This window comes from Humulus lupulus, chromosome 5 (assembly GCF_963169125.1).
Source record: "Humulus lupulus chromosome 5, drHumLupu1.1, whole genome shotgun sequence".
NCBI lineage: Eukaryota > Viridiplantae > Streptophyta > Magnoliopsida > Rosales > Cannabaceae > Humulus > Humulus lupulus.
Genome location: NC_084797.1, coordinates 4,865,177 through 4,886,223, shown reverse-complemented (window position 1 = coordinate 4,886,223; position 21,047 = coordinate 4,865,177). Strand labels below are relative to the sequence as shown.

The window sequence follows — 21,047 nt, the reverse complement described above, 5'->3', positions numbered from 1 at the left end:
TTATGGTGAATGAGGATGAAAGTGAATAAGATGAAGAGTGGGGTCTTGTATATATAGGTGGGGAAAAGGAATTAATCAGGAGCGTCGAATGAAATCCTCACTAGATCGAACGGATGGGGATCAATGACAAGAAGGCGCCGAAAAGTTGTCAGACAGACAATCGTGGGCGTGTTTCCAAGGTACTCAAGTACCTAAAATGAGCAATACCCAGCTGACGCGTGTCCATTTTCAAAGGTGTGACGGTACAGTTCTCAAGGAAAGTAGTTCAAAAGTTTCCTTCTCTTAGGATTCGAACAAATACTTTTGAGGGGGCAAGATGTTATACCTAGATTTCGAGCCATGGTAAATGTGACCTCGAAAGTTGGATTCGCAACAAATGGTCTCGTAAGGATTGAAGTATGCTCCAGGATTGTATATCGAGCCTGCGAAGTACGATATATGACCTCGAATATATGAGCTCGAAAAGATCTCGATCTCGAAAGGTAGCTCCGAGAACACACTCATCTTCGGGGATGACTTCGGATCGGGGGTCTCGAGCTAGATGTACGTACGATCTCGAAAGACACGTGATCTCGGGAGATGCCATTAGCTCGAACAATGACGTGAAACCTGGGATGCTAAAGCCTTAGAGATACGCGATAACCACCTTGAATATCTACAAGTATTATAAATATGAGATGTAATCCTCATTTATTAATGTAAATCCCCAAGAATCGTGGGATATTATTTGGTCAGTTATGCGTTTCCTGGTCTTCAGGGACATTTCCTTTTATATCTGATTATAGGCATTTAAAGCCATTTATTTATTCACAAAAGAGTAACTACCCAAAATATGTGGGATAGTATTCTGCATCCTTCTCTATAAATAGAGAAGCCATGCACCATTGTAATGGACCGAAATTCTGATCCTTGAGAGAAAACTCTGAAGAATTCATGCTAAGGAATTTTCAGAGATAATCTTAAGATTAATAACAGAGACTCGTGGACTAGGCAGATTTAACTGCTGAACCACGTAAAAATTGCGTGTTTGATTTGTTTTATTTCATTTAGCCATTGTCATTCATTGTTTACGTGCTCTTCTTTTACTGTTTGACGAAAAACGGCGTCAACACTATTAAATCAAGAATTTGTTATTTGTACACTTTTATATATATATATATATTAGGTACAAGCAACGTGTACAATGCAAATTTACTTAGTTTTATTTAAAAAATGTTGTTATTCATTTTTATTATGCTTTTATGATTGTTATGTAAATTTTAAATAAAAAATGATATTATCTATAAAAGAATGACATAAACATATTAAATGAAAAATTAAACCAAAATATTATCTATGATTTTTATTTAAATAATATTTTTAGATCACCAACTACCATATCTAAGGTACAAAATATTTATAATATTTTTTAAATCACATTTCAATGATTGAAGAAAAAACTTGTTTATTTTTAATAAAGAATAGAAATGTGTTATTCTAATTTCTTATGTAGTTACATTGTCATACTACTTGTACACATATGAGTCGCGACACCTATATATAATGTATTTATAATATTTTTTGTAATTTATATGAATATAGATTTATATAAATTAGATTATGAACATGTTTTCTTTTTAAATATAATGAAAAAATATTTAATAACACTTAAGATTGTGTATTATTATTATAACAATGATATTTTATAATATTTAAATTTATATTAATATAATTATTAAATATCTAATGTTGCATTAAGTATTATTATAATAATGATATTTTATAATATTTAATTTTATACTAATATAATTAGTAAATATTTTTCCTACTAAAATTTAATAAATATGAACATTATATATTACATATTATTACAATAATAATTTTTCTATAAATTTTAATTTATTTTAATATAATTATTAAATGTTTAGTTTTGTATTAAATATTATTATAATTACTAAATAATTATTTTATTATATTTTTAATTCATAAAATATATTTCGTTAAATATTTTTAATATTATATATATATTAAAATCAAGAAAAAAATCATTTATTAAAATTTTATTTTTTAATAGAACATATATTTATATATATATAAAGTAAATATATATATATAAAAGAAATAAATAGAAAAATAAGCTCAAACAAACATTACTAACCACATATAAACGTTGACTTAACTGTTGACCGGAAGAGTACAAGGTAGGCTTCTTTCGTAGAGTTCTATATAATAATACTCTGTCCTTTTGTCTAGTTTGTACATCCGAAGAGAATAGCTACCTTCTGCAGGTGATTGTTTTTCAAATTTCTTACTCAGTCGTATATAAATATATATATACAACTGTTATTTGATTTTCTAATCAATTGGCTGCAGTGTTCTCTTTATTAATTAATTTTTCAGGATTATATGTATATATATATATATTTCAAAATGTTTAATTTGGGGGTATTTTCTTTGGATTGTTTTGATTGTTCCTTTTTTATTGGTTCAGCAAAGCAAATGTTGGAGAGATAACCAGCGAGAGAGAAGAAGATAATTAAATTATTCATTTTCTTTTGAAGTTATATAATTCCTTCCACAGCCTTTTTCTCTCAGAAAACCTCATCTCCATCCCGAAACTCAATTTTGATGCCATAAATGTGTTCCTAACCTACAAAAGCATAAACCCGACCTTCTAAATTATTTTATCCCCCATTTCTCCTTTCTTTTTTTTTTTCTCTCCCACTGTCGTGAGGTCTTGTTGCCGTCGTGAGTTCGCCGGTGCCGTCGCGAGGATACCGCCCTCACGCCCCTCTACACGCGCACCGTCTCAGGTATATATATATATTTAGTTTATATTTTTTATTTTTAAGTTTTTATTTAATTTTTAGTGTTTTCTTTTATTTTATTCTTTTGTTTATATATATTGTATATGTGTATATGTATTAATATTTATGGAAATTTTTTGAATGGTTACTACTCATATATGAGTACTAACAATTATGATGATGTTGCAACATAGTGACTTAATATAGCAAGTCACCAATAGGTAAATATATATTTTTTTACATTAATTTTGAATTTTAATATATAATGCTTAAATGAGATTTTTTTTAATTATTTAATTTAATAAATATGTGATCGCCATATAATCATGTAGCCTTCCTAAAAATTTAAAAAAATCAAAATTTATTTTTAGAAATATTAATTAACAATTATAAATATAGATCATTGATATTAATTTAATAGTTAATATTAAAGTAATTATCCATGTAGTAACTATTAAAGAGTGTCTCCATAAATATATAAATATATATATATATTTATGTGTATACACATATAATCATTAGCGTAAAGTTCAGGATATAAATATTTATCCTGAACTTTGGAACACGAAGTTATCATGCACAATATCATCGTGGGGGTAAAACAAGCATATGTAAAACTATACTTGCAATAAAAATTAAACTCAAACTTTAGAAATATGAATGCAATAAAATTTGAGCATAACAAAGAAAACAAATAAAGTTAGTTGTAAATGTAAGCTCGACTTTTTGACCATAACATATAACTCAAAAAATATGTCTCGGCTAAACCCAGCATGATGGTCTGGGTCGTGTTGAGCCTATTTGTGTTTATAGCTAGTGATATCACGTTTTGACCTGTTTCTTTGATCTTTCTTCTTGTGTTTATTATTTCCAATTAATAAAATGACACTTTTGGTAAATACATAACAAAATGACATCTAGTGAGACCACCTTGTTTTATGGGAAAGTGAAGAATTTTTCTTCTCAACAGTCACTACTCTCACACCATATATAATACCAATTATTATCATTAATTAGGCATATAGATGATAGAATTGGACCACAAATATTCTTAAATGAAACTAGACAAAATATATTGATAATCTATAAAGTTCAAGTATTCCACCCTAATAGTGCTAGTGATAACACGTTTTGACCTGTTTGTTTGATCTTTCTTCTTGTGATTAGTCTATCACCATCCTATAGTCTTGGATTATATATATATATATATATATAGACAGCCAATTATTCCAACGCAGTTTACACGTTATTTTGATGATTTTCTCTTATGACTATTCTCCTTTGATGATAGAGATACATATGATCTATCACAAGACCACCGTATCTCATGGGAGAGATATTAAAGAATTTCTTCTCAAATGACAAAATATCAAGTATTAATTCCACCCTTGTTTACACGTTGTATGTTGTCCATTATTTTCAGTTGTCTCATCCTTTCACTTGTTTTTTTTTTCTTAATTATTTCTTCTCCTGTCTAATCTCACCAATAATGACACTTGCTAAATAAATAAATATGCCGGATTTTTTGACACAACACGACATGAAAAAATATGAATTTACGCTAGGCACGACACGATGTTACGAATTAGCAGAGCACGGCAAGAAAAATATGGGCTTAAGTACGACATAACGCAACACGTACTACAAGAGAAAACAACTTTAGGGGCGACGAATGTCGCCACTAAACCCCATAAAAGTTGCCCTTAATATATATCAGGGGCGACATGTCACCCCTGATCAGTCGCCCCTAATAAAATGACTCTATTATGGTACATTAGGGACGACTTATGTGTCACCCCTAATATTTTCACATGTGGCATACTTTTTTGTATATGTGCCGTCCCTAATATATTAAAAGCCGCCTCTAATTTATTTATAAAAAAAATAAAATTATTTTAATAATTAAAAAACTATTAATTAAATTTAAATCATTAAAAATAGTTATATGAAAATATTATATTAAATATTCAAATTAGTTAATATCCATATTGTTTTTATAATTAAAAACACTAATAATAATATAAACCTAGTTAGTCTCCTAAATCAATTGTCTCGTCATGCATATTATCTTCTTGTTGCGGTTGTGCATATTATCTCCTAAAGAAGGGCCAAGTATATTTACTTTATACTTTATAAAATTTAAAGAGCAATTAATGGCTTCTTTTTCTTCTTCTCATGAGCCCTCTGACAACACTAGTGATTCTCATAAAACAAACATCCATAGTGAGCGCATTTTCATGGATCGCAAGCTGTTCCAAGCAGCAACTGATGGCAAAATTAGAGTCTTCAGGGGAAGGGTCAGTGAACTCCAACTGTTATTGACCCCAGAAAGAAATACAGTGCTCCATGTCCATATAATCACTACTTCAAGAACCACTAGTCAAACAACTACCTTTGTCGAAGGGATCTTGGACTTGTGTCCAGCACTGTTGATGCAAACTAATGCAAGAGAAGAGACTCCCTTACTCATGGCAGCAAGGTACGGCCATCACCACATTGTTGATTTTCTAGTTGAACGTGCAAAATTATCCCAACCACAGGACCTTGAAGAGGGCATCTCTGGTGTCCAAACGATGATAAGGATGAAGAATGAGGAGGAGGACACTGCGCTGCACGAGGCTGCGCGGTTCGGGCGTCTTAAGGTTGTGCGGACATTGACGAGAGAAGACCCTCATTTCTCGTATTCGGCTAATAAAGCAGGCGAGACTCCACTCTACATAGCCGTCCAGTGCCGACACCGAGATTCGGTTAATGAAATACTAGAAAATTGTTCGTCACCAGCTACCGGTGGCCCTAATGGCAGAACTGCACTGCATGCAGCCGTTCTAATAACTGAAAATATAGGTAATAATTAACTTTTTTTTTCTAATTTTTTATTTTTGTAGGGTACACTTAAAATTAATTTTGCTTATGTGTGTATCTTTATATCTTTATATATATAAAAATTATATTTTTAACCTATTCTTGCTTTAATGATTTTTTTTCCAAATCAACTTTAACAAAATCTTACAAATATTTAAGGGATTATACTTTTAAAATTAATTAAAAAATACAATAGACTATAAATATTTAATAATTATATTAATATAATTAAAATATTATAAAATATCAATTATTACAATAATATTTAATACATAATCATAATTTTTATTATTTATATTTTTTTAAATATATTTTTTTTATTATTACTTACTCTAACTTAAATAAATATATATATTCATATAGGTTGTGTTTGGTAAAAATTTTATTTTTGAATTTTTTAAACACAAAAATTAAAATAATATTTTATTTTAATTAAATAATATTATAAATGATAATCATGCATGCGTGTACAAATAATGTGGCCGTGTAAGTATGTAAGAAAGTATAACATCCTTCTTCCACCAATAAATACTCTATTTCTCTATTTCATTATTGTAACTTACAACAGTATAATTTATCTTGACATATGTATATATATATATATTTGTAAATATATAATTTCTTCTAAAATATTTATTATTATTATTATTATTGTTGTTGTTGTTAATGTTGTAGATAATTTACTTAAATTCTTCAGGAATAACAAAACACCTTTTGGACATAGTAGATTATATGACAAAACAAGCATATGATGTTGGTAGTATTCTACTGCGCTGTGTTGCTACCTTCTACCCATCAAATGTGGTAAAGATTACAAAAATGCTTTTGAAGAAAGTAGATAATCTGACAAACCAAGCAGATGATGATGGTTGTATTCCACTGCACTATGTTGCTTTCTTGGAGTCACCAAATGTGGTGGAGATTACAAAAATGTTGCTAAAAGATAATGAAGGTAGTGCATACATAAAAAATAAGAAAGGCATGACAGCTCTTCACATGGCAGCTTACAATTATCGTTATGGTGATAAGATAATGAAGGAAATTCTGACAAGTTGTCCAGATAGCTATGAAGAAGTTGACAATGAAGGCAGAAATGTTCTACACCATGCTGTGACGACTACATGTCTCTCCAACGTAAACTTCATCTTAGAACATGCATCATCAATAATTTTAAATAGAAAAGATAAGGAGGGAAATACCCCATTACTTCATATGGCTGCCACTTCCTCATGGAATTCGCTCTTTCTAAAAGCTTTCTTGTCTCATCCCCAAGTGAATAGGATGTCACTCAACAAACAAAACAACAATATTCGAGATGCGTATATGCTTCAATTCCCATTATGTGAGGTAATTAATTAAATTTCTATAATTTGAGTTTTATCTAGTTATGTTTTATCTTATTGTAAACTGATCACTATATATATAACAGGGAAGAATGCTGGAACTCTTCAATGAATACTCCATACCACTTTCTGTGGGAAAAAATATCCTAGAAATCAAACTCAATCACGGGAAGATTACTGATATGCAGAAGGAACTCATTAAAAAATATAAAGAATCTAGTGTAGTTACTTCTACGTTGATTGCGGCAGTGACATTTGCAGCTGGATTTACGATGCCAGGAGGTTACATAAGCAAAGAGGTTGGGCGTGAACAAGAAGCAGGGAGTCCTGTACTAAGGAACAGCATAGCATTTCAGGCCTTCATCATAACAAACACAATGGCCTTGTATCTCTCTGCTTCATCTGTTTTGATAAACATCTTTCTTAATATAACACATGCAGTAAATGATAACATGAATTGGAATGGCTATAAGTATTGCCTGAGCTTAACAATCATGGCCCTGGTCTTAATGATGATAGCATTTATCACTGGTACATACGCAGTGTTGTCAATTTCTGCTCCCCTTGCCATCGCCGCTTGTTTTATTGGATCGCTTTTCTTCACTGCCATAGGAAGTGGAATTACTACAGGCCTTGTATTTGCATGAGCTTGACAATCATGGCCCTGGCCTTAATGATGATAGCATTTGTCACTAGGCATAACTTGTGCAAGTCATAAATATATGAGTAAACTCAACATTTTAAATTTATTTTAATTATTTGAATATTATTACAATATATACATGTTATGTTTCCTAACTAAAATAAAATATTGAGAATTATTTTATGAATATATTCATATAATAATAAAATTAATTACAATAATAGTGTGGGAAACTTTTATTTACAACACATACGTACGCCCCCCTTTTTTGCAATTAAATAATATAGTGCCTGAGTAATTATATTGCATTTGCATTTGCACAATTTTTTTTATCTAATGGATGCGAGAGCTACATGCGAGATAGTAAAAGATAAAATAATCATTTGTTTTCAAAACTTGCAAACTTAGGGATTATATTTTGATGGACCTCTATTTTCCCTCATTCGAAAATGTGTTTTGTAAAATAGCTCAAATAAACTCTTAAATCCAATTTTGATCAAAGTATATTTTTTGAACTAAAATCACACATAATTCACCAAATTAACTAACAACTCAGAATAAAAGCACAATTATTCTCCCGAATAACTGTATTGTTATATTCAATTTTTTGTTCATCAAAATTGAATTTATTAGAGTTCTATTTGAATAATTTTACAAAATACATGGTCCAAACAGATAATGAGACAAAACACATTTATCTTCTAGATTTATTGTTTTGATATTTCAAATTCAAAACCAAAATATCCTACAATTAAAAATATCAAACATGTATACACGTGATATTAATTTAATTAAGAATATTATTAATTAAAATAATAAAAATATTTATTTTTGAAAAATGAATAATTGTGCAAAATGTCATGATTTATAAATTTTCTACCCTAAAATTATAAAAAAAAACTTTAAAAAAATTATATAGTAAACAAAAAAAAATAATGCAAAGCGGATAAAATAATAATATTAAATAAAAGCACACGTACAACAAGTAGTTTTAATTTTATTTTTAGCACTTTAATTATTCAGAACTTCTCGAAAACTTGCACGATGCTCACTATATAATGAACATTACCATGAAGAAAAAAAATTACGGTCAAAACGCTCTTACATATCTATATAAGGAGCATGTTGTACGGGTAGAGTGAAAATGAATCTCTTACACACAATCTCTCAAAAAATATTTAAATTTATATATTTTAATCATTACAAAAAACTGCGCGAAACTCAGCTATGTTAATAATATATAACAAGGCCAAAAGGGATTTATCACATTTTTTTATAAATTACTCTCTCTCTCTCTCTCTAACGTTTAATATCATTATCAAAGAATTTTTTTCATATTTTGCTTACTCTTATAGAATTCAAAGGGCCTTGATTAGTCTCAATTCTCATTTCTTGTGTGTAGAGCCCTTAAGCAACCATTATTAGAGTGGGTTGAAAAAGAGAATTTTGGATAAAGTTACTCAAATTATTCAAGTCTCTCTTATGTTTTTTGTTATTGTTTTCTATTCCTTCATTTTTGTTCTTATCTTCCAACTTTTCCAACAATTAAATTCTATATTTTGTGCTTCTACAACTCAATGAAGAAAGGTTAATCATTTTTTTTCTACTTTAAAATTCATGAGTCAAAGTATTGTTTGCTTTGATTGTTTTGATGTATCAAATTTTGTGAGATGGCAAGACAAAATAAAATTCCCGTCACTACACTCAAGATCTCCTACATTTTGGATTCAGATTTGGAGCCATTGTCTTTACCAACAAAAGATTGTTCTTCTCAAGTTGTGGATGCAAAAAAGAAGAGGGAAGAAGATGAACTCATTTGTAGAGTTTACATTCTCAATACATCAACACCAAATTGGCAGAGGAAATCTGGGTTGCAATGGAGAAGAAGGCAGTGTTTGAATCTAGAAAGATCATTTTTTCCAATTTGAGCAGTTTTTTAAGAAATAGTTATTTATGTGATGGGATGATAAAATTTTATATCATTGGCAATACTAATACATATTTGTTTAGTTCTTGTTATGTACTTGATTCTAATTCTATTTTTCTATGACATTATAGACGTTCTCACATAGGCTATAGTACTATTAAGAGAATAATGAAATGTGGTGTGATTGATTATGATGTTAAAGATGTTGAGAAATGTGAACTGTGCATTAAGTAAAAAAAAAGCTAGTGTTGAAAAATCTTCAAATTTGCTTGATTTAATACATAGTGACTTGTGTGAATTGAATAACATGTTAACTAGAAGAAAAATTATATATTTTTTGGCGTCAATAGATGATCGATTTCTCTATAGGTTTACATGTGTATATTTATTTAAGAGCAAGATGAAACTTTACGCATTTTGGTGTAGCAGCATTTCAAATCCCAAACGGTTTCCTCTCTTTTGTCAGTAACTAGTTGTTTTGCCAATGTATTGCATTTGATTAGCGAATATTACTCAAGGGTCGAGCTAAATGCCACTACAAAGTCCCATCTCCATTTCTTACGATGTATACTCTTGCAATAGCAATTAGGTCATTTTAGTTAATTATTTCATGAATTTTTTTAGTTTTTGAATGAATATTTCTAGATTATCCAATACAACAGGAAGTGTAAAAATATTTGGAGGAGTAAAATATTTAGAAAATTTTAAAATTATCCACTTAAAAGTTTAGAATTTTATGAAAAAATTAACTAAAATGACTTAGTTGCTACTATTTTTATAACTCAAAGACTTGATTGCCAAAAATAATTTCACAGGGACCAAGTTGCCAAACAGAAAAAAACTCAGGGAGCATAGAAAGACTTTAGTTTTTCCTTTCAAACATTTGCCTCATGGCCTTATATCATAGATTTTTTAGTTGTCTAATTTCACTACCAATTCAATCAAAGTGAAAATTTTCCATTTAGTTAACAACTTTATGCATAATTTGTTTATTTAAATATCAGTAAATAAGATTCTACTATATTCTTGCATTAATCACTAATTCTTTTTTCGGTTCTGTTTAGTTTACTGTTTTAATGAAAAGAATAGTCTACACATCCAAAATTTACATTATATGAAGTTCCTTATCTGTTCTTAAATAATTATTAGTTTTAGTGTGGTTAAGGTCATTTCCAACCCATAATACCATATATGATATATTTTTTTATTCCAACCACAACACCAAAAGTTACACCAAAAATTATATTCTTTATTATTTTATTATTTTATCTTATATATAAAATAATATACATATATATTTATTATTAAATACTAATTTGTTTTTGCCATTGCTACAGTACCCCACCATATTTGGTGGAGTACTGTAGCTTGACAGCATAATGGTGAGATAAATAAAGTTAGGTTGGATTTGATTTTGTACCTCTTTAGTACTATATTTGTTGTTTTGCAGTCCAGTTAGGTTAGAGCAGCCCTAAGCATTCTAATAGAGTTGCATACTATACTATAAAAGAGTAATTTTCCAGTGGATCCTACCAATCTCAAAACGAGCATACGAATCAAAAAGAGCAATAACTTCTTATTCAAGTACACATTACAGCATCTTTTTGAAGTGTCATATATATTATATAACATAAAACACAATTATTAATAACAATAATTTAAATAAAAAAATTGCCTCATGAGAATTGAAGCCAATAATAAAATCTCAATATGTTTCACACTCACATCCATATTTTCTTCTACCATTATTAGCTGCTATAATATTGGTTAAAATTTTAGTTTCTTAAATGGAATAATCTAGTTTCTTTGAATACCTAATAAATTAGAAATGGTGTATATTAAGAAATAGGCTTATGTTATAAAATTATGTGAAGATATTTAGTTGGCTTATGCATAAGTAATTAATTATAAAGCGCTAAAAGGGGGAAAAAGAATCCAATAAAATAAACTAAATTTGGAAAATGAATATCATATATAACGTAAAGGGTATATAAAATTATAATTAACGTCATAAAAATATTCTGTAAAAATGTAAAGAAGTGCCAAGAATATATACTTTATACTATGTCATTCTTGAATAAATGAATATATAATTAAGATCTGAAAAAAAAAATAGTGCAATTTGAGGGGTCGGGAATATTAACACTCCACACTATAAATTAATATGTAGGAGCTTATATGTAAAGACACAGATTTAAAAAATAAATAAACAAATTAATTTAAATAATATTATTTTTATGGGTGGGACCCAAAGTCAAAAGAGTCAAATAATTCTTTTTCTTTCAATTTCCCAACTTCTCTCTTTCTTTTTCTCTCTTCTCTATGCGGCAACACACCACCACCACAAAGATCTAACCTCCAGCAACCACCATTTTTGACATGCGGTGGCTCATTGGATTCGTCTTACTCTGACAACCTCAACCACCAAGCGGCGCTGACTAACTCGCTGTCAACTGTTCGGAATAGCAGTCAAAGATTTTGTCTGTCAACTTTGACTGTGTTTTCCGGCCAACTCCGAACGCCCTTCAACGAGTGGTTGGTACCTGTGGAAATAGCGTGGAGAGAAGAACAAAACCCACTAAGTCATTCCGGTCAACTCATCGTTTTTCTCCGGCGAGATTTTGGGTATCTCTACCACTTTTCGGCGACGTTACGGCGAGTCTGAGCACTTTTTGGACCGATGGTTCACATGAATGGGATCTACTCTCCAATGTGGTCATTTTGATATATGTCACGTCTACCTTCGTCGATGTTTTTGATACACCACTCACTGCCGCCACCAACCGCTACTGTGCACCGCTTGAGTGAGGTTCCGGAACTTGAAATTTTAAATATGGTCATATTATATATTGTTGGACACGATTTTGAATAAGGAATCCAATGATGATAATCATTTTCTCATTTAATGCACGTAGGAAAAGCGTGATATTAAAATTGGACTAAATCATTGTAGGATCATCGTTAAGCTTAGCAGCGTCGCTTTTAGCTCGGATTGAAAATTCTAAGGAGGTAGGGATTCAACTTGACTATTGTACTTATTTTACTCGTATTGAATTGCATTAAACATATTCCAATTTTGATATTTATAAAATGTTTGAAAAATTGAATACTTAATCTGCATGTTTTCTTATCTGTTTTGAGGGCACTGAGTGTCAAATATATTTTTGTTCACTAATTTATGCAGGTTATGATTTTTTGGTTTTATTGAAATGCAGCTGTTATGCTGCCCAATTTTCTAAAATATAAAGGGAATGTGTTTCTTTCTTTTTATGTTTACTTCTATTTGGTTATACCGATAAGAACCATAGTAATCATGATTTGTGCATGTTGTTGTTTCACGACCTAGTCTCTGTGTCATCATAGGTAGATCAGGTGTCCACTCACCTGTAGGTGTAAAGACCTAGCATCTATATACATGAAGTGTTCTGAGCCTCCCCCTTGTGGTGGTTATCAGGTCCGGCTACCCGATTTAAGATGTTGGTTTTTCTATGGTGGGTAGCGGGAACTAGGGATCTAGTGGACGATGTGATGTGCACTTGTAGCTATGCTCTTATGATTATTTGTGGTTTCTCTCTATTTTGGTTCATACATGATGATATATGTTTTGTTTTCAAAGCTAACTATGCAAGGGTTTTACTAAACTTTTGGTTCCTATGTTATTAGTTGCTTTCCTACTGGGCTTTATAAGCTCACCCCCTATATCTCTCCCATTCCCTAGTGACGCGAATGTGGATAAGGTGAATTATTGATGGAGCGAATGTGTTTAGCCTAGTTCTATTTAGTGTCATTGTTTTATCTTTTGAACATTATATATGTATATTTTGGAAACTATTGATCAATATATTTGAATTAGCTATGTAATAGTTAGGAATGAGGAATGGTGGATGTTAAGTATTATTTTAAGTGTTTATGACTTATTAAATTTAATTGTTTGGTGACTACATATATAACTGTGGGGATATTATTGTTCTATGTATAATGATAAATGATCATGCTTTTATCATTAATATTTTTATATATAGTTATAGGAGTTATTCCATTATTTTGACTTATAATTATAGTACTATTTATTATAAACTAAATGATAATTTATAAAGACTATTTTACAACAAGGGTTAAAGTTTGACCTCTGACCACCCAAGTTATAGATATTACAAATCAGTCACAGCCTAGGGCTTGGGTTGTGACATTATATGTATGCATGCAATGAATATTACTACAATAACATATAAATTTAAAGATCAATGACTTCTTCTTCTTCTTCTTCTTCTTCTTCTTCTCATCATGAGCCATCTGACATAACTAGTGATTATCAGAAGAAAAAAAAAACATCCATAGTGAGCACATTTGCATGGATCGCAAGTTGTTCCAAGCTGCAACTGATGGCGAACTTGAATTCTTCAGGGAAAAGGTCAGTGAACTCCAACTGTTATTGACCCCAGAAAGAAATACAGTGCTCCATGTCCATATCATCACTACTTCAAGAACCACTAATCAAACAACCTTCGTGGAAGGGATCCTAGACTTGTGTCCAACATTGTTGATGCAAACTAATGCAAGAGAAGAGACTCCCTTACTCATGGCAGCAAGGTACGGCCATCACCGCATTGTTGATTTTCTAATTGAACATGCAAAATTATCCAAACCACAAGACCTTGAAGAGGACATCTCTGGTGTCCAAACGATGATAAGGATGAAGAATGAGGAAGAGGACACTGCATTGCACGAGGCTGCACGGTTCGGGCATCTTGAGGTTGTGCAGATATTGACGAGAGAAGACCCTGATTTCTCGTATTCGGCTAATAAAGCAGGCGAGACTCCACTCTACATAGTCGTCCAGTGCCGACACCAAGATTTGGTTAATGTAATACTAAATAATTGTTCGTCACCAGCTACTGGTGGCCCTGAGGGAAGAACTGCACTGCATGGAGCTTCTACAAATATAGGTAATAATTAACTTCTTTTTTTTTTTTCTTTCTAATTTGTTATTTCTTTAGGGTACACTTAAAAGAATTTTGATTATGTGTGTATTGTTGACTGCGTTTTTAGCCAACGACGTGAGAACGTCAATTACGACAAGCCTTCAAGAGAAATAAAAACGACACAGACGGTTTAATGAACAAAAAGTAAATAACACAAGAGATTTTTATAGTGGTTCAGCCCCGATTGTCGGTAATAGCCTAATCCACTTAGAGTTGTGATTTATAAATCTGTACTCAAGATCAGATGGACTGAGCCAACTGAGTTTCTTCAGTACAAATTGCAAAAATACAAGAATTCTCTCTCTAGAATACTCAGACCCAACTTTCTCTCTCTAGAATACACAGTCCCAATTTTCTCTCTCTAGAAAGAAGAAGCAGAAGAAGCCCCCTCTCCCATCCCATAAGCTCTCAATTTATAGGCCTGGGATCCTCAACTGATATCCCCTTATGATAGGGATATTTTATTATATTCATTACATTTATTACATTTAAACATTCAAAATTCGAAATGTAACAAATCCCCCATTTGTGGGAAGAATGAGAGATTCCCGCGTATGTTGTTGAAGCTGTCTCTGGGAATCCTGACTTAGTCTCATCTAGCTAGTTGATCCACCTCCTATTGACCACTCATGCAAGTGTTGGTCGGACGTGCATGGTGGTAGGACATGTTTTCGTGGGTTGAACGTGCATGGTGGTAGGACATGCACTTCTCTCCTCTAACATGGCACTCTCCTCTAGCATGCCATGTTCCTCCTTGAACCAATCTCCTTGGCTTCTCCTCGGACCAAGGTGGTCCGAGGCAACCTCCTTGGCACCTCACCTTGGACAACATTGAGGCAACCTCCTTGGCACCTCACCTTGGACAACATTGAGGCAACCTCCTTAGCACCTCACCTTGGACAACATTGAGGCAACCTCCTCCATAACATCTCACCTTGGACAAGATCAAGGCATTCTCCTTTAGCATCTCCCAAACATGTCCGATCGATCATTGTATAGGCTCTCCTTATCAAAATCTAAGTCTCCTTCCTCTTGCATGAGACTCCTCCTCCTTAGTGTAATGACCCACTAATCCAGACTATTTGGACCATTAACGAAACTATACATAAAATCCTTAAAAGAACTTACATTTGTGAAAATACCATAATTTTATTAAGTAACTTATAAAAATAAGAGTTACTTACCAAGTAAATACCAAAAAGGATATGGGATCCCATTGTCTTTAAAACAAAAACATAATTTAAAATAATAAAACATTACATAATTAGTGCGAAAAATACATATAAAAAGACATAAAACCGAAACTACATCCTCGAATCGATTAACGCTCGGCCCTTGACTCCATTCATCATCGATACACATCCTCCAAGCGTCACGAATCTTTCCGCCTCTAAAGCTTATCTTCCTGCACATAAAACAAAAAGGAATGAGCCTAATGCCCAGCAAGGAAAATCTAACACATAGTCATATACACAATTTCATAAGAAAACATAAAGACTTAACATAATACATATAACATACACTTATTATAATGGCCATTATTCTTGGGGTCCCATAGACTAAACAAGCATATGCCCATGGGATTAATGGGGTCCTACTAGCTAAGTAGGTCATATGCCCATAACCCATTTGGGGTCTTGTTAGTCATATGGGTCATATGCCCAAGCCTACAAACATACACATATACATATCATAACACTTTTAATAACATAAAACATATAGATAACATAAGCACATAACATATTGATTCTAGCCTATTTTCCTTACCAAAGTTACCGGGATAAAATGGACTGAGTTAGGACTCTTGGAACACTCCTAAAACCATAATGAACAAGAGTGAGTCTAAAGAAAGAAGATGAAATGAAAGAGAATAGGAAGACTAAACCATTAAAAGAAAATATGCTTACCACCACTTAAGTGCTTAAGAACTTGGATTCCCTAACCAAAATAAGAATAAGGTTAGGGGACTGAGTAGAAGGTTTTGAGAAAGGAAATAACATAAAATACAGAAAGGAACTAGAGTTTTGGGTTTACCTCAAAGATTGCAAGATCAATCTAACCTCCACCGAAATACTATAGAACTCACCTCCCAAAGTGTTTGATAAGCTTATGATGTTTAAGCTTATAGTTTTTTCCCCCAAACCAGGTGTTTACACTCTCACACTCACTTAACACTAGCAGCTTCTGAACTTAGAGCAAATGGTGAATAATGGCTGGGTACTAGGTCCTATTTATAGAGTTTGGGAATGAAAATATCTTGATTTTACTTTAATAAAAATAATGGCTTTTTAGGTGAAAATCATTTGAATAATCGTTCAGCAAAGGCTGAAGACTCGTTCAAAAGATGCTGGACTGTTGAAGGAGTTTGAATGGCTGAAAGGAAATGAATTCAAAAACATTTGAAAACATACTGGAGGAGGCGATATATCGCCCCCTGTAGGCGATATATCGCCTGGGCCAGTATGCCCGAGGCGACAGTGCATCGTTTCGTGTTTTCCGTATCTACGTGCTGCGACATATCGCCCCCTATAGCTGCGATATATCGGCACACGCTGAATATTTAAACAGGAAATTACACATTTTTAGCTAAGTTTGAATGGAGTAAACAGCCTTGACTAAGCCCTCAACGTATTCAAAGCTGCTGACTGACCCTATAACATTCAAACTTTACCCTTATTTAATTTAATCCTCAAAAATACTAAATCCTTAATTACCATTCATAACATGTGCTTAAAATCCTATTGGTTGATGTCTAAACCTTATAATATAATAAATATAATCCTTAATATCAGTCACATTAATCAAACCTTAGGTTATACTTAATATTCTTAAACTATAGGTTAAACTTAGAAAATCTATAAGTACTACTATGAGTGTCCAAATAATTCCCGGTCTGAACCAAAAATCCATAGTAACTAAGATAACACTAAACATACTATAATACTACTAAACAATTAGCTAAGTAAAGTTCTTGGACTCTACACTTAGCTACTTACCTTGGACACATTCGAGCCAACACTTAGGAAACCTTGGGAGGCTTGCCTCCTACACACCCTTGGGGTCTCTTAGGACCACATCCTCCTTGGGGTCTCCTAAGACCACATCCTCCTTGGGGTCTCCTAGGACCACTCCCCTTAGCTCTCCTAGAATGCATTCTCCTTAGCCTCCTAGGATGCATTCTCCAATTTTTGGGTATAACATGTATCTTTATATCTTTATATATATAAAAATTATATTTTTAACTTATTCTTGCTTTAATGAATTTTTTTCTCTGTCAACTTTAACAAAATCTTACAAATATATAATGGATTATACTTTTAAAATTAATTAAAAAATACGATATACTATAGATATTTAATAATTATATTAATATAATTAAAATATTATAAAATATCAATATTACAATAATATTTAATACATAATCTTAATTATTATTATTTATATTTTTTTTATTATTACTTACTCTAACTTATATAAATATATATTCATATAATTAAATAATATAATAAATATTATAGATACATTGATAATCATGCGTGTACGAATGTAATGTAAGTATACAAGAAAATATAACATCCTCCTTCCACCAATAAATAAACTATATTTCTCTATTTCATTATTATTATTATTATTATTGTTGTTGTTATTAATATTGTAGATAATTTACTTAAATTCTTCAGGAATAACAAAAATGCTTGTGGACAAAGTAGATTTTCTAACAAAACAAGCAGATGATGATGGTTGTATTCCATTGCACTATGTTGCTTTCTTCGACTCATCAAATGTGGTGGAGATTACAAAAATGTTGCTAGAAAATAATGAAAGTAGTGCCTACATCAAAAATAAGAAAGGCATGACAACTCTTCACATTGCAGCTTACAATGAGTGTTATGGTGATAAGATAATGAAGGAAATTCTGGCAAGTTGTCCAGATAGCTACGAAGAAGTTGACAATGAAGGCATAAATGTTCTACACCATGCTGTGTCGACTACATATCTCTCCAACGTAAACTTCATCTTAGAACATGCATCATCATTAATTTTAAATAGAAAAGATAAGGAAGGAAATACCCCCTTGCTTCATATGGCTGTGACTTCCTCGTGGAATCTGCTCGTTCTAAAAGCTTTGTTGTCTCATCCCAAAGTGAATAGGATGTCACTTAACAAAAAAAAACAACAATATTCGAGATGTGTATATGCTTCAATTCAAACAATATGAGGTAATTAATTAAATTTCTATAGTTTGATTTTTTATCTAGCTGTGTTATATCTTATTGTAAACTGATCACTATATATATAACAAGTAAGAATGCTGGATCTCTTCAATAAATACTCCATAGAGCCTTCTGTGGGAAAACATATCCTAGAACTCGAACTCAATCGCGAGAACATGAATTATATGCAGAAGGAATTCATTAAAAAAATTAAAGAATCTAGTCTAGTTACTTCTACGTTGATTTCGACAGTGACATTTGCAGCTGGATTTACGATGCCAGGAGGTTACATAAGCGACGAGGTTGGACATCGACAACAAGGGAGTGTTGTACTGAGGAACAACACAACATTTCAGGCCTTCATCATAACAAACACAATAGCCATGTTGCTCTCTGCTACATTTGTTTTTTTTTTCAACATCTTCCTTAATATAACATATGCAGAAGGAGTACATGATCATAGGAAGTGTAATTACTATAAGCTTTGCATGGGCTTAACAATCTGGGCCCTGCCCTTCATGATGATAGCATTTTTCACTGGTACATATGCAGTGTTGTCACTTTCTGCTCCCCTTTCCATTGCCGCTTGTTTTATTGGATCGCTTTTCTTCGTTATCACATTCTACATGATAATGCATGAATAAGAGAGTGCATAATTTAGGAATAATTTTCATATATATACTCATAAAACTTTTATTCATAACTTGTGCAAGTGATAAATATATAAGAGTAAACTCAACATTTTAAATTTATTTTAATTATTTGAATATTATTACAATATATAAATGTTAGTGTGGTGTTAGTTCAACCACTTTAACTGATATGCTGATGTGGAGTTTGGGTTCTTTTTCTTTCAGTTTTATTGGCATGTTTAGTTAGTTAGTTCTGTTAAGGGAATTAGCTATAAATACTTGAGAACCTTGGTCTGTTGGGATATTGGTTAAGAGTTAGAAATTGAGTGAGATTTGAGGGTTGTAAAGAGTTTAAGTGTATCTGATCTTGATCTCTCATTGTGTGAGCTCTCTTTGTAATTTGGAGCAAGACTTCTTGGTGTAAACTCTTGTACTGATCTCAAGCTTACTGAATAAAGTTCCCAGCCATTTTTGAGGCTATTCTACCCCTTGGGTGTAGGATTACAATGTGATATGAACCAAGTAATTGTTTGTGTTGTTTTGGCTCAAATCTGATTTGTTATTCTCTGTTTTATGCTAGTTCTTTTGTTGTTGTTTTTACAACAAGTGGTATCAGACGCACAGGTTGCATTGGAGGGTTCAAGAAATACTTGGTGATCATCTTTGTTGATCAAGAAACAGAGCAAGAATGAGTTCAGCCAGATTTGAAGTGGACAAGTTCAATGGAGAGAACGATTTTGGCTTATGGAGAATCAAAATGAAGGCTCTTCTAGTTCATCAAGGCATCTCAGTAGCTTTGAACGAAGATGAATCAAAAGCAATCAAAGACGATAAGACAAGGAAATAGACAGAAACAAAAGCACATAGTTCAATTCTCTTGAGTCTTGGTGATGAGATTCTTAGAGAGGTTTCTCATGAAGAAACAACTTCTGGTTTGTGGAACAAATTGGCATCAATCTTTCTCAAGAAGTCTCTAGCGAACAAGCTTTATCTGAAGAAAAAACTCTACACACTTCACATGGATGACTCAAAGGAGTTGAGGAAACACTTGGTTGATTTTAACAAAATTATCCTTGATTTGGCAAACATTGGAGTGAAGATAGATGAAGAAGATCAAGGTATAATTCTTCTCAGTTCTTTACCTAGATCTTATGATCATTTTGTTGATACTATTATGTATGGGAAAGAAACACTAACCATGGAAGAAGTAAAGGGTGCATTAAACTCAAAAGAAATTCAGAAAAGATCTGAAGAGAAAATTGAATCCAATGGTGAAGGTCTATTGATTAGAGGCAGATTTGACAAAAGAGAGTTCAAGAATCACAAGAGATTTAATGGTCATAGGAGTCGCAGTAATCACAGATCAAAGTCAAAGTTTAAACCAGGGAAATTTTGTAACTACTGTAAGAAAGAAGGGCATTACAAGGCTAATTGTTTTCTACTCAAGAACAAGCTGAATCGAGATGGAAAGACTGAAAAGGGTAAAGCAAGTGTAGTATCTAATGGCTATGAGTCGGCTGATGTATTGGTGGTTTCAAGTGAAAAAACAAGTGAAGATTGGATACTTGACTCTGGGTGCTCTTTCACATATGTCCCAATAAAGATCTGTTTTTCAATCTTGAAGAAATCTCAGGTGGATCTGTTCTTTTGGGAAACAA

At 31.9% G+C, this 21,047-nt stretch overlaps 2 protein-coding genes across 4 annotated transcripts; both read left to right on the top strand.

Moving 5' to 3' along the window:
- The first annotated feature begins 2,233 nt into the window (after positions 1 to 2,233).
- Positions 2,234 to 7,744, top strand: LOC133834249 (protein ACCELERATED CELL DEATH 6-like). 3 transcript variants are annotated; one of them, XM_062263791.1, is made up of 5 exons: positions 2,234 to 2,267; positions 2,471 to 2,792; positions 5,011 to 5,630; positions 6,346 to 6,995; positions 7,078 to 7,744. In XM_062263791.1, exons 3-5 carry the CDS (start codon positions 5,024 to 5,026, stop codon positions 7,636 to 7,638), a joined length of 1,818 nt encoding a protein of 605 aa, XP_062119775.1. In that variant the 5' UTR covers positions 2,234 to 2,267; positions 2,471 to 2,792; positions 5,011 to 5,023; the 3' UTR covers positions 7,639 to 7,744. The 3 variants fall into 3 exon arrangements, with proteins under 3 accessions (XP_062119775.1, XP_062119774.1, XP_062119773.1); XM_062263790.1 differs by having other exon boundaries at positions 4,967 to 5,630; XM_062263789.1 differs by lacking the exons at positions 2,234 to 2,267; positions 2,471 to 2,792 and having other exon boundaries at positions 3,208 to 5,630.
- Positions 7,745 to 13,912: 6,168 nt separating this feature from the next.
- Positions 13,913 to 19,401, top strand: LOC133777875 (protein ACCELERATED CELL DEATH 6-like). The gene is made up of 3 exons (XM_062217629.1): positions 13,913 to 14,507; positions 18,224 to 18,549; positions 18,949 to 19,401. Exons 1-3 carry the CDS (start codon positions 13,913 to 13,915, stop codon positions 19,399 to 19,401), a joined length of 1,374 nt encoding a protein of 457 aa, XP_062073613.1.
- Positions 19,402 to 21,047: the final 1,646 nt, after the last annotated feature.

Bases quoted from the DNA above. Each gene is read 5' to 3' on its own strand.
- LOC133834249 (XM_062263789.1), top strand. From the start codon at position 4,844: ATGCATATTATCTTCTTGTTGCGGTTGTGCATATTATCTCCTAAAGAA. The intron at 5,631-6,345 runs GTAATAATTAAC...TAAATTCTTCAG, and splicing joins TCTAATAACTGAAAATATAG to GAATAACAAAACACCTTTTG. The intron at 6,996-7,077 runs GTAATTAATTAA...TATATATAACAG, and splicing joins TTCAATTCCCATTATGTGAG to GGAAGAATGCTGGAACTCTT.
- LOC133777875 (XM_062217629.1), top strand. From the start codon at position 13,913: ATGGATCGCAAGTTGTTCCAAGCTGCAACTGATGGCGAACTTGAATTC. The intron at 14,508-18,223 runs GTAATAATTAAC...TAAATTCTTCAG, and splicing joins TGGAGCTTCTACAAATATAG to GAATAACAAAAATGCTTGTG. The intron at 18,550-18,948 runs GTAAACTTCATC...AATTATATGCAG, and splicing joins CGACTACATATCTCTCCAAC to AAGGAATTCATTAAAAAAAT.